The sequence below is a fragment of the Lampris incognitus genome, chromosome 12, assembly GCF_029633865.1.
Source record: "Lampris incognitus isolate fLamInc1 chromosome 12, fLamInc1.hap2, whole genome shotgun sequence".
Taxonomy (NCBI): Eukaryota; Metazoa; Chordata; class Actinopteri; order Lampriformes; family Lampridae; genus Lampris; species Lampris incognitus.
In genome coordinates, this window is record NC_079222.1 from 17663394 (window position 1) to 17677806 (window position 14413).

Sequence of the window (14413 nt, forward strand, 5' to 3'; positions counted from 1 at the left end):
AAACTGAATAATCAACAACAGCTATGGGGCAAATGGATAACAGAGGAAAACTGTACAGGACCCAGGGCTGGGATGGTGCTGTCAGAACAGGACAAGACGGGAGACATGGAAACCAGGGATGCAGTGGCTGGAACTGGGAGCGGCTACAACAATTAGATACATTTTTATAATTATTTACTGCTTACTGTGCCTAACTTCTCAGGGTCACAGGGATGCTGGAGCCTATCTCAGCAGTCATTGGGCGGCAGGATAAGTGGTTTGGATAATGGATGGATGGATGTGCCTAACTCGTGGATCATGGAAGATAAAATCTTGAAATGGGCGACTTGATGTTATTTGATGAAGGACTACTTTGTGCTTTATTTGAGCATAATTCAATCATCCACTCCTTTGACTACTGCCCAGTGGGCTTACATCTAGTTTTTTTAACGTGTAAATGTGTAAATAAAAATATCAAGGTTCAAGTGTCTTTATCCAAGGGTAATTTAGATGTGCAGACAGGAGATTCGGCATTCCAGAGTTAAAAACAAACAGCAATGCAGATTCAAAAGACATCAAACAAAATAAATTAAAACAAGCATCCTCCTCCTCCTCCTTCTCCTCCTCCTTCTTCTTCTTCTTCTTCTTCAAGGCCTCCTCATTAGCGAAGGTTGCCAGCACCATCAGGATGACATGCTTGCCAAACAACTCTCCTCCAGTTCTTTCTGTCCTGAGCGGCTCTTGTTGCCTCTGATATTTTCACGCTAAGCCATTCTTTGATGTCATCATAATACTGCCTTTTTGGTTGGCCTCTCTTGCACTTTGCTGATGTAGTTCCCAAAATCGCTGTCTTTGTTAATTTACTTCCACCTGGACGACAGGTATGCCCAAAGAATGATAGCTTTAGCATCATCCTAGTATCAGAGGGGAGCGTCCGGTTAGCGTAGTGGTTTATTCCTTGGCCTACCAACATGGGGATCACCAATTCGAATCTCCGTGTTACCTCCGGCTTGGTCGGGCATCCCTACAGACACAACTGGCCGTGTCTGCGGGTGAGAAGCCGGATGTGGGTATGTGTCCTGGTCGCTGCACTAGCGCCTCTTCTGGTCGGTCGGAGCAGTCGAGACGGAACTGGGGGGAATGGTGTGATCCTCCCACGTGCTACATTCCCCTGGTGAAACTCCTCACTGTCAGGTGAAAAGAAGCGGCCGGCGACTCCACATGTATCGGAGAGGCATGTGGTAGTCTACAGCCCTCCCCGGATCGGCAGAGGAGATGGAGCAGTGACCAGGCCAGCTCGGAAGAGTGGGGTAATTGGCCATGAAATATTGGAGAGAAAATGGGGGGGAAATCCAAAAAAAATTCAATATGGTCCTGTTCTCATGCTTGCTTTGGCACATGCTTGTGTACAGAATATAAAGTAAAGGTCAGAGAACACAGTCCTGGGGTGAGCCAGTATAAGAACATAATGAATCTGATAAAATGCTGTTCACCTTCACCTTTTGTGTTCTGTTTGTCAAAAAAAAAAAGCCATTATCCAACCCACAAGAATGTGACTCAACTCAAAATGCTCTGCCAGTCTCATTGCTAAAATGTGGGGTTGGATAGTATTAACGGCTGAAAAAAATCAATAAAAAACAATCTCGCATGGGTTTTATTCCCCTCCAGGTGTTTAAATAAACGGTATCCTATATCTTATATGTGAATCCTATATGCAAATTGCATAGTGTCGAGTATATGCTCGGTCTCCCTTGAAAGCTCTGTCTTCACAAGCTTTTCAGAAATTTTCATTACAAGGGAAGTGGGGTGACCGGCCTGAAGTCATTAAAAGTTTTGGGGCTGTTGCCTTTAGGAACAGGAGTGATCAGAGCCTGCTTCCACAGGTTAGGTACATGTTGTAGGTTCAGAGACATGTTGAAAATAGAAAATCTAGAACTTAATTGCCTTGCACAAGACATCAGTAATTTGTAACTGATATTGGCATGGCTCTTTTTTATCTTTAGAGAAAGGAAGGACTTTTCAACTTCTCCCTGCTCCAGGATGAAATGCTTATTCTATTTAAGTTTACATCTAACTCCCTGTACGTCATCTTTAAAGTCAAACTGATTAACTCTCAGGTAGAATGTATTATTATTATTATTATTATATGTTATCTTTATTTCTTTTTTTTGTCCTCTTGAGGCACGGCATCCTGTCACAAGCTGAGAGTAAAGGACTTGTTTTGGGAGGTGACAGTCAGGTGTGTAGAGGACATAGACAGTCCATCTCAGCTGATGTTGTGCAATAATGGCAGTTATAGTATGCATGTTGGCTTCCTCGAGGATGCTGAAGTTCGTTCACTTATCCTGCCAGCTGGTCTTAATAATCGTCCTGAGGCATCGCTGTTGGTATGCCTCGACTGCCTTCAGCTGCCTGCTATATGTGGTCCATGTTTCTGACCCATACAGTAGGGTGGGCAGTACTACCGCTTTGTACACCAGAGTTTTTGTTCTGGCCTGAGGGTTGTGGTTTTCAAAAACCATTTTACTGAATCTAGAGAAGGCCCGACTGGCACAACTAAGACGATGGTGTATTTCAAGGTCAATGTTTGCTTTGGAGGATAGAAAGCTGCCAACATATGGGAACTGTTCTATGTTAACGAGTCTGGTGTTGTCTACAGAGATGGATGGGAGCACAGCAGGCATATTTCTGTTGGGTGGGGATTGGTAGAGAATATGGGTCGTTTTTATGTTAATGGGCAGGCCAAGTTGCTGGTATGCCTTTGCGAAGGCTTCCAGTATGCTCTGTAGTTCCTCTTCTACAAGGGATACCAAGGCATTGCCATCAGTGTATTGCAGCTCAATGATGGATGTAGTGGTAGTTTTACTTTTAGACCTGAATGTTAATGTTCAGAACATTTCCATCAGTTCTGTACATGATTTCAACTCCCTGAGGCAGATCGCTGCCCATGAGGTGGAGCATAGTGGCAATAAAGATAGAGAAAAGGGTTGGGGCAATGACACAGCCTTGATTAACTTCTGTGTAGACCTTGAAGGACTCTGTCTCGTCTCCATAACTGCTGAGTACTCTAGCTGACATATTGTCATGTAGTAGTCGTAGTACACTGATATATTTGTCAGGGCAGCCTATTTTTGACAGAACTAGCCAGAGGGCCTGGCGGTTTATGGAATCAAAAGCTTTGGTTAAGACTATTAAGGTCATGTACAATGGTTGATTCTGTTCCTGGGCTTTTTCTTGGAGTTGGTGAGCAGTAAAAATCATGTCCATGGTGCCTCTGTTAGGACAAAAACTGCCCTGGGGTTCAGGCAGAATTTCCTCTGATATTAGGAGGAGTCTGTTGGCCAAGACCTTAGCCTGAGCTTTCCCTGTGGTGGAAAGCAGGGAAATACCGCTTTAGTTTACGCACTCAGCTTTATCCCGTTTCTTAAAGATTGAGACAATGAGTGTGTCCCTAAGTTGCACAGGGATTTCCTCTTCTTCCTGTATTTAAGTAACAGGGCATGGTTATGTCTGAGAAGTGTAGGTCCACCTCCCCTCAGTACTTCTGCTGGTATTCTATGAGGACCATTAGCCTTGTTGATTTTCATCTTCATGATGACATCCTGGAATTCTTTTAGACTAGGTGGTGCTTCCATGTCCTCCTCTTTGGGTTGTTGAGGGAGTTGTTGGAGGGCATCCATCTCAGGGCTAGAGTCCTGGTTTAAAATGTCCTAGTAGTGCTCTTTCCACCTCTCTTTGATTGACTCATTTGTTAGCAGTGTGTACCCATCTTTGGAGTGAAAGGGGGTTAGACGGTGGTAGCTGGGACCGTATATTGCTTTAGTAGCATAGAAGAAGCCTCTGGGTATTCCCAGAGTTTACAAGGTGTTGGATCTCAAGGGCCATCTTCATCCACCACTGGTTCTTCAATTCCATGACCCAGCTTTGGACGGCTGACTTTGCTCTTGCATGGGCAGCTCGTTTATTTTGGCAGTTGATATCATTCTGCCAGTTGTTAAAGGCTTGCCTCTTAATGTTGATTAACTGTTGGATTTCCAGGTCATTCTCATCAAACCAATCTTGGTTGTTCTTCATTTTATGTCCAAGAGTGGTTTTACAGGTCCAGCGATAGCATTCCTCAGCATATCCCATTGGCTTTCACTATCATCTGGATACTGCTTGGGCATTGAGGTATTGAGCATGGCCTGGAACTGTTAACAAGAGGAGGTATCAGTCAGTCGTTCAAGGTTGAGCTCTGGGCGGTTCTGCTTTTTCTGTACCCTTCTTTTCTGGTAAAGGTGGATGGACAGGATGGAGCAGATAAGGTGGTGGTCAGTCCAACAGTCACCTGCACTGATCATCACTCTGGTGTTAAGTACCTCTCGTCGGTCTCTTTGATGGATGATAATGTAGTCAATGAGGTGCCAAATGTTAGAACAAGGGTGCATCCAGGTTGTTTTATATTTGTTCTCTTGGTGGAAGAGTGTGTTGATGATGGTTAGGCTGTGTTCTGAGCATGTTGTTATCAGCAGGATGCCATTGGACTTTGTGTTTCTAACTCCTTCCTTGTTAATTATGCCTCACCACAAGTTGTAATTCATCCCACTCTGACATTGAAATCTCCAAGCAGAATTTGCTTTTCCTCCTTGGGGACGTTGATGAGAACATTGTCCAGGTCAGCATAGAAGGTCTCCTTTACATCCGATGTTAAGCAGCGACGGTCGTAACACCCCCAACGACCGTCGTTGCTAAACATCGGAACACAAAAGAGCCACACATATCAATACCTCTGATAACGACGGGCATTGCTACACATCGGAACACAAAGAGCCATGGACATCATTAGCTCTGATAACGACTCCAAAGAGGATAAATATCTGAGTTTCATCACCAGCCAGTTAGACTAGCTTGGTAGTCAGAAAGGCACGAACTGATTAAGCCTCTTGGATGAGAGGCGAAACGTCTTCACGGATATATACCAAGTCCAGTTGCACTTGATTCAATTCCTATGGATAACCATGACCTGGATGAATGAGAACATTCACAGACAAATACTCCATCATTTTGTCTACCTCACAAACAAACAAACACTAACTTTTGCCTCATGTTTTTAACCCACCCTGTCTTGGGACATCATTATACATGAGAGATAAAAACTTGATCTTTAGTATTAAAAAATATTGGAAATATTAGAAATTAAATCGAATGATTTGTCACTATAATTGACTGACCCACCCAATCAGCAAACCAATTGATTGACTGACCAATCAATCAGTCAATCAATCAATCAACAACAGATGAAATGCATATAAAAATAAAAAGGGAGCGTATAAATGAGGACTTGAACACAAGCCCGGTTTTTCAGAAACAAATAGCCACACCAAATCTGAATTAATACTGGAAAATATATTTCTGAATTGTCTTTCTTTCTTCCTCTTATCAGCACTACAGTCCAGGTGTTTCCAGGAACTTTTTTTCTTTAATATTGGTCATCATATTAAACATAAAACGCAAAGATCGGTGTATTTGGCTCTTTTCATGAAGTTCCAGGAAGAGTTCAGTTCAGTATTGTTGCACAATAAGTAGGCTGTTGTAGCAAAGGGCCATATCTTCCCTGCTGGTTCACTGAGGCTGTATAGGCTTCTTTGTTTTCGCTAAGAACTATAATGATTCCCCGGACTGGACATAACCACAGATACATAAAACACTGCTGTATTGTTCACAATACAATCCTCAGGGAAGATTTAAGATTTCAACAACATTTAGATATAATTAAGAACCGCTAACAATGCTGATTATATGTGATTTCTCCAGACTATGCTGACAAGAAGCAATCTTATATAGGGGACAGCTGCAAAAAACAGTGAATGAGGGGAAAAAAGCATTCCTCCCACAACCTGTGATGCAGCAGTTTTGCTTGCTTTGCTTTCCAGGTCCATCTTCCTAGAGTTTGAAAAAGATGTAGTCGTGAAAGGGATCCCAGCATACCGATTCACCCCACCACGGGATGTATTTGCCAGTAAAGAGGAGAACCCAGCCAATGAGGGCTTCTGCGTCAGCCCTAAAGAGTGCCTGGGGACTGGCCTACTCAAAGTCAGCCCATGTCGCAAAGGTACACATTAATCATCATTTTCCTTTCCTTTTCAGTCACTTTCTTGCTCCATTTTCCATCTCACAGTTTTCAACTTTGCAAATGTACCCTATTCTTACCCAACAACTGTCACAGGTTGCCTTGTTTTAAACCTCTTAAAAATTCTGTTTTGTCACCTCCTCTCTGCACTGCCTCTATTAGCTGCCTGTAGTGCTGCGTTTCAAGTTCAAAATGCTAGCACTAATATGCAACATGACCAGGGGACAATGGCAGCACCACCTTCAGGCCATGATCCGATGCTTCATGCTGGGCTGTGATTCATCACTGTCTACTTTAAAGCTGAAATTTGCAATTTTCCTGATTTGTCCCTCCGTCTGGCAGAGACAACTACAAACAAGGTGTAGCAGCCATTGTTGCTTGTCTGCTGTCTGCTTATTGGTAAACAATTTCCAACCCACAGTAAAACTCTGAATGTTAATTTAACTTCCTGAGTGTTAATTTAACTCTGAGATTGTAGAAATGGACTATTTGTACACTCTCTGAGTTAAATTAACACTCAGGACGGCATTCCTGGACCAAAGCTAACATAACTAATATAATATGTTACAAACTACATTACACAATATGGGAACACTGGAGGGCGTCTGGGTGGTGTGGCGGTCTATTCCGTTGCCTACCAATACGGGGTTCGCCGGCTCAAATCCCTTTGTTACCTCCGTCTTGGTCGGGCATCTCTAAAGACACAATTGGCCGTGTCTGCGGGTGGGAAGCCTGATGTGGGTATGTGTCCTGGTCGCCGCACTAGCGCCTCCTCTGGTCGGTCGGGACATCTGTTCGGGGGGGGGGGGCGTGATCATCCCACGTGCTACGTCCCCCTGGCGAAACTCCTCACCATCAGGTGAAAAGAAGCGGCTGGCTGCTCTACATGTATCGCAGGAGGCATGTGGTAGTCTGCAGCCCTCCCCAGCTCGGCAGAGGGGGTGGAGCAGCGACCGGGACGGCTCGGGAGGTGGGGTAATTGACCAAGGTCAATGTGGAGAAAAGCATCCAAAAAAAACAAAAACAATATGGGAACACTATTGTACTTTGATATTGAGTGTAGAATCGGTAGATCTGTCCAACAGAAGGATCACCACATCGTCACCACCTTTCAATCTTTTTTCCTGTTTGAGTTGGAGCGTGTTTGCTGCTGCACCAATGTTCGTCCTAATAGTGCCGTGCCCGTAAACACCCCTATTTACCATAAAGTGCACTCTCTTTACCTTCCTCCTTTTTGTTTCAGTGTCTGAATTCTAACTGTGAAATTTATTCACTTTAAAGTGCCCTCAGATATGCCCACAGTGCAATTGCAAATGTTGTATACAACACATGTACACAAATCCATGCTAAAAATACCACAGTGCTACACTTCGCCTGTACTCTGCTCTGCTTATTCACTCTTTTAACTGTTAAATACCACATGACAGGTCAAGAAGACGCAAAATGATGATTTTGTAGAGTCTGAAATCTCAGTTTATTGCTCTCTCTAGAGTACCCTATGAGTGTTTCATAAGTAGGGTATAGAGAATGACTGAACGGGTGGACAATTTCAGACAGCTGCGGGCAAAAATTTCAACAGCAGTTTATGGAGAGCTTTCCAACTGTGGTAAAGATGCCAGCTAGTGTTATGCAACCTGACTCCATAGTCCAGATTGATAAAATAACTATGTACTAATGGAATAAAAACAGGGTTTGAGCTTCGCTTATTCTGTGTAAATCACCCAGTAAAAGAACAAATTCTGAATACAGAACATGTAGAACATGTAGGGCAGCACGGTGGCCCAGTAGTTAGCGCTGTCTCCTCACAGCAAGAAAGTCCTGCGTTCGAACCCCGGGGATGTCCAACCTTGGGGGTCATCCCAGGTCGTCCACTGTGTGGAGTTTGCATGTTCTCCCCGTGTCTGCGGTAGGTTGTCTCCAGGTGCTCTGGCTTCCCCCACCATCAAGAAGACATGCATGTTAGGGTTAATAATCCTGTCTGTGTCCCTGACCGAGGCATGGCAAGACGAAATGGAGTTGATCCCCGGGCCCTGCACGGTGGCTGCCCACTGCTCCTAGCTACACAGCTAAGATGGGTTAAATGCAGAGAAAGAATTTCCCCCAAGGGGGATTAATAAAGTAGTAAAAAAAGTAATCTATTGCATATTCCATTGCATTCATTTATTTGATCTTTTCGTGCTTTGTTTTCTACTTTCTGTAGCCTTCTTTGCCACTGCTATTGTCAATTAGCTTTTTCCATTCAAGTCACCACCAGTAGTTGTACCCTGTAAAAACACTCATGTGACATGGTTTCTTATTCTCTAGTACTCTCCACACCTCAGCAGCCATCTGACCCTGACTCAATGACAGACAAAATTAGTGAGCCCAGTCACCTGATTCAGGTCCTGGATATACCCTGATCATGTCCTGAGCAGGCATCATCTTCCTGTTTGTGTCCACGGTATAAAATTGTCCTTTCATACAAAATACCAAACACGGAAATAGAAATGGGGTAATATCTCCCTCTAATTCACTAATAGCATTCACTAATAGAATGTACCCTTTAGGTGAGGGGGATTAGTGTGTGTGTGTGTGTGTGTGTGTGTGTGTGTGTGTGTGTGTGTGTGTGCGTGCGTGCGTGCGTGTGTGTGTGTGTGTGTGTGTGTGTGTGTGTGCCTGCCTGCCTGCCTGCCTGCCTGCCTGCCTGCCTGCCTGTGAATGACCTTGTTGATTGTTGATTTGCAGGAACAGCCACTCAGGTGACTTAGAGTGTCCTGTGGGTTTTGGCCCAGCGCTGTTGGCAAACAGCACTGGATAGGAAAACTGAGTAGGAAAGCGTTCACCTCTGTCCCACTTCATCACTACTGTTAAGCTGTTTTACTACAATAGAGCATAATCCGCACTGATTGGGATTTTTCCAGTTGTGTACTTCTGCCATAGTTAAAGTGCTCAGGGCATTTTATTAGATTAGATAAATTTTATTAATCCCCCGACCGTGAAATGTAGGTGCTACAGCAGCAGAAAGACTTTAAAAGAAGGCTAAAGGAATAGATGCAAGAGAATTAAAAAAACATACAAATACTAAAACTAACAGTAGTGCAGCAGTCATGCAATAGTATTGATAATAGCAATAAATAATACAATACATAATAGTAATAAATTCCATCATAAAAATACCATATTTCTTTTTTATTTATTCCCCCCCACCCCTTTTTCTCCCCAGTTGTATCCGGCCAATTACCCCACTCCTCCGAGTCGTCCCGGTCGCTGCTCCACCCCCTCTGCTGATCCGGGGAGGGCTGCAGACTACCACATGCCTCCTCCGATACATGTGGAGTTGCCAGCCGCTTCCTTTCACCTGACAGTGAGGAATTTCACCAGGGGGACGTAGCGCGTGGGGGGATCACGCTATTCCCCCCAGTTCCCCCTCCTCCCTGAAAAGGTGCCCTGACCCACCAGAGGAGGCGCTAGTGCAGCGACCAGGACACATACCCACATCGAGCTTCCCACCCGCAGACACAGCCAGTTGTGTCCGTAGGGATGCCCGACCAAGCCAGAGGTAACACGGGGATTTGAACCGGCGATCCCCATGTTGGTAGGCAACGGAATAGACCACCATGCCACCTGGACGCCCGAAATAGCACATTTCTAAATCTATATAGACAATACTCATTATGAATGTGTCACTTGGCTGAGCACAGGATCTAACCCATGACCCACCCACTTGGCCCATAGGCTGGAAGTGTGATGTGTCCCATAGGCAATGTAAGGAAGGAACTTGGATTCAAGATTATTTGTGCAATGTCCTAGCAAGCCAATTAATTAATTCTCTGCACGAGGCCTTAGCTCCCTTGTGTACCTGTTGTGTGTTTTGTGGGGTTGAAAAACAGAGGAACACATTGTGGGGTCCGGGGTAAGAGGTCAGATTACTTTTAGCCTTTGTCTCTTAAGGAGTGTTATCTAGTTACCTCTGCTGCTTTTTGCTCTTCTTGTAAACACTTCCAAGCCATAGTCATAGTTATGAGTTATGAAATTATAATCAGTTTTGATTTAATGATACATTGCTGATAAGACACTACATTAGAGTTACTGTCAAGTCAATTTTATTTCTATAGCCCATTATCACACATTACAAATTTGCCTCAGGGGGGCTCTACAGGAACACAACATCCTGTCCTTACACCCTCACATCAGATAAGGAGCAACTCCCTAAAAAAGCCCTTTAACGCGGAAAAAAAATAGGGAGAAACCTCAAGGAGAGCAACAGATGAGGGATCTCTCTCCCGAGACGGACAACGTGCAATGAATGTTGTATGTACACAATTTACATAATACAACATTGAAAGAGGATAACAGAATTACAATGGAATTAAAAATATATATGAAGAATATGATGAGGAGGATGCCAAGCAGTGTCCAGATGGCTTTGGAACAGCCCAGGATCTGAGCCACACAACCACCACCACCACCATGTAGACCTGACAAGAGGACAGACTATACATGCACACATGGGGGACTCACATCACACCATTCACATACACAGGAGGAGACAAGAAAAGACATTAGTCACACATCAGAGAAAGAGATGGATATAACATTGAAACAGGATAACACAATTATATGGATTTATAAGATATATAAAAAGAAAATATGATGAGAGGAATGCCAGGCAGCGTCCAAGTGGCGACCACCATCACCACGGAGACCTGGGAGGAGGACCGCCTGCATGACACCATTCACACACAGAAAAAGAGAAAGTGGAAGACATCGTTCAGAGAGAGAGAGAAAAGACATGTGAGAGAAGAGAACAGTTTGCAATAGTCGTTAGTCATAATCAATTAAGTCATCAATTAGTCATAATCTATACTCTATAAGCTTGTCAGCAGAACAGTGGTTGGTAAATTCATTGAGACAGAAACCGACCCGCCATGCAGCACATGTTGTGAAGCACTCAACTTAAAGGCAACTAATTGGATAAGGCAAAAAGATGAGCTTTAATTTTGGATTTAAAGGTCCCAACAGAGTGATTGTCTGATGGCAGCAGGCAGGTTATTCCACAAGAACAGGGCCTGATAGGAAAAGGCCCTGCCACCAGCAACTTTGGGTACACACAGGAGCCCTGTACTTTGAGAGCGGAGAGCTCGAGATGGAATGTACGATTTAAGGAGGTCAGACAGGTATGATGGGATAAGCCCATTTAGGATTTTATAAGTCAGCGGAAGCACCTTGAAGTCTGATCTAACATGGATAGGAAGCCAATGAAGGGAGGCAAGAATTGGTGTAATACGGTCAAATGTTCTAGTTTTAGTTGGGATTTGAGCTGCAGCATTCTGAACCATCTGAAGAGTTTTAGTACGAGCATGTGGCAGGGCTGAAACAGAACATTACACTGTAAAAAAAAACTTGTTTTTTACAGTAAAAACAAAACAAAACTGGCAGCTGTGGTTGCCAGAACTCTACCATAATAACTACGGTAGAACTTTTTCTACTATTATGGTAAAAGGATCCTAGTTGTTTTTGCGGTAAAAAAACTGGCAGCTATGGTTGCCAGATCCCGGATAGCCCACACCACGGGCGACTGCGCTAACCAGTCAACTAAAGGGCCAACCTGTTAGCCAAGGGCTAGCGAGTCTGGTCATCAGTGGTCATTACACTACCCCCCCTTCAGCATATCAGCTTCACTTATCAGCTCCCTCACGCGTCTGGGTGCATGTGCTTCCGATGGTCTCACGGTCTCACCATCACACTTCTGACACCAATGTAGCAAATTCAGGGGGCAGCCAGGAACCGCCGCCGCAGCCGGGAATCGAACCCGGATAGCCCGCACCACGGGCAACTGCACTAACCAGTCAACTGGTGCTAACCAGTTGACTGGTTAGCACCATTATCAGCACAATGGTTAGTACATTTAATGGTGACAAAATGTATTTTTAACAAAAAATAAATGCAAAAATTACAGTGTTGACTGTTATATATATTACGGTATATTTCCATTATAAAAGCAATGGAAGGGTATCTAACGGTGGAGTAATGTATTTTTTTCCAGAAAAGAACTGTAAAAAATTGGCTGACATATATATATATATATATATATATATATATACACATACACGCATTTTTTACTGTGTACAGTAATCAAGTCTGGATGAAACAAATGCATGTATTAGAGTTTCTGCGTCAGCCATGGACAGGAAAAACCCGAATTTTACCTATGTTATATAGGTGAAAAAAATGGCAGTCTTGGTGACTTCTTTAACGTGCTTATCAAAGGAAAAAGAAAGGGATTTTACTGTTGCCCTATTTGTCAACATTTATTTCCCTATAATTAGAAATAAGGGGAAAAGACAGACGAAATTAATTTCATGATTTCATGACCTCCGTCTTTCCATGAGCTGTCAGCATTTAACAGTTGCCCTTTTTCCCCAGAAAAACAGAAGTGCTTTTTTATATAATAATAATAATGATGATGATGATGATAATAATAATAATAATAATAATAATAATAAACTTAATTTGTATAGCACCTTTCATACATAAAATGCAGCTCAAAGTGCTTTACGTTAAAAACAGAGGAAATAATAAAACTCAACAATACAGATAAAATAAGTTAAAAACAATAAAACACAGACCTAGCCAAAAAAAAGCATAAAACAAGGCAAGAAAACCACAGTACAAAATGAAAAAAATAAGAATAAAAATTAATATAAAGTTGAATTAATCAAAAGCAAGAGCATAAAAATGGGTCTTGCGCTGATTCGTCAAACTATCTATGGACATCGCTTCTCTTATTTGTTGGGGGAGTCTGTTCCAAGCCGTCGGTGCATAAAAACAAAATGCTGCTTAGCCACACTTCCTGTAGTTCATTCTAGGGACACTAGCAGGTCAGCAAAAGAGAGTCTAAGCGAGCGGCTCGCAACATGATCAGATAAGCAGTCAGACAGCTATGAGGGTGCTAAAACCATGTAGAGCTTTAAGTATCAATCCTCAATGCTACAGGAAGTCAGTGCAAAGATGCTAAAACTGGAATAATGTGAGCTCTCATCCTGGTTTTTGTTAAGACCCCTGCTGCCGCGTTCAGTACTAGTTGCAGCCTATTGATGCTTTTTTGGGTAAACCAGTAAGAAGTGCATTGCAACAGTCTAGACGCCAAGAGATGAAAACATGCGTCACCTTGTTGGCGTCTTCCAGGGAGAGGTAGGGTCTAATTCTAGCAACATTTTTTTAGGTGAAAAAGGGCACCCTTTGTAACATTGTTGATATGTGATTTAAAATCCAACTTTTTTACCCAGGTCTTATTCTGTACAGCCAGACTTCCCATTGTACTTGATATCATTTCTCTCTGTGCAGGAGAATTTCTGTCTTGTCTTCGTTCAATTTGAGAAACTGTTCACTCATCCACTGTTTAATACGAGACAGGCAAGATATAGATACATTATAGATACATTGTGACTGATTTTTGTTAACCAATACATATTACTATTTTGTAATGTTCTCTATTGAATATAAGCACTTATACCCTTCTCCTTTTTACACCTATCCTGAATTTCCCCCTCCTCCCGCCATCTGTCCCGTCTCCTTCCTGTTTTCTGCCCAGGTGCCCCTGTGGTGGCCTCCTTCCCTCATTTTCATCTGGCGGACCCGAAATATGTTAATGCCATCGAAGGAATGAAACCGCAAAGAGAGCATCACCAAACCTTTCTAGATCTTAACCCGGTAGGTAACTGAACAGCATTCTTGTTTTGGTTTTGTTTTTTTTTGTTTTTTTTAAGTTTTAACCAGGAAGTAACCTTGAAATTAAAAATCACTTTTTTGATGGGGTCCTGGCCAAGGAATGGCAGCATCTATAACAAACATACAAGTTCCTTACAACCTAAAACATTTAGACAGCAGGTTTAAGTTAGGCAAGAATACAGCAAAATGAAATCAGTCCCTATGAAGTGCATTACTGTGGTGCAGATCAGAAACTGGGTAGAAACAATGTAAAAGGAGCAGAGAGGGGTCCTCAATGTATCAAGTTTCTTGATAAGCATTTTGAAACCTCCAAAGCCATCAAGCTCCAGCAGGAGTAAGTCCTGTGATCAACAACTGCAAGATCCAACCCATTTACAACAGTGAGACACGCCATGTGTCCGGGTAGAGTGGCGGTCTATTCCAATGCCTACCAACACAGGGATCACCGGTTCAAATCCCCATGTTACCTCCGGCTTGGTCCGGGCACAATTGGCCGTGTCTGCGAGTGGGAAGCCGGATGTGGGTATGTGTCCTGGTCGCTGCACTAGCGCCTCCTCTGGTCAGTCGGGGACACCTGTGCGGGGGGGAGGGGGAACTGGGCAGAGCAGCGTGATC

General features: G+C 43.3%; 1 protein-coding gene across 1 annotated transcript in view; it reads left to right on the plus strand.

Annotated features, from left to right (window-relative positions):
• The window catches only part of scarb2b (scavenger receptor class B, member 2b), a 68851-nt gene that overhangs the window by 47119 nt on the left and 7319 nt on the right, over nt 1-14413 (plus strand). Inside the window, exons 8-9 of the mRNA XM_056290606.1 lie at nt 5892-6070; nt 13662-13780. Of these exons, the coding sequence (XP_056146581.1) occupies nt 5892-6070; nt 13662-13780 (298 nt within the window). The remainder of the gene's footprint in view (nt 1-5891; nt 6071-13661; nt 13781-14413) is intronic.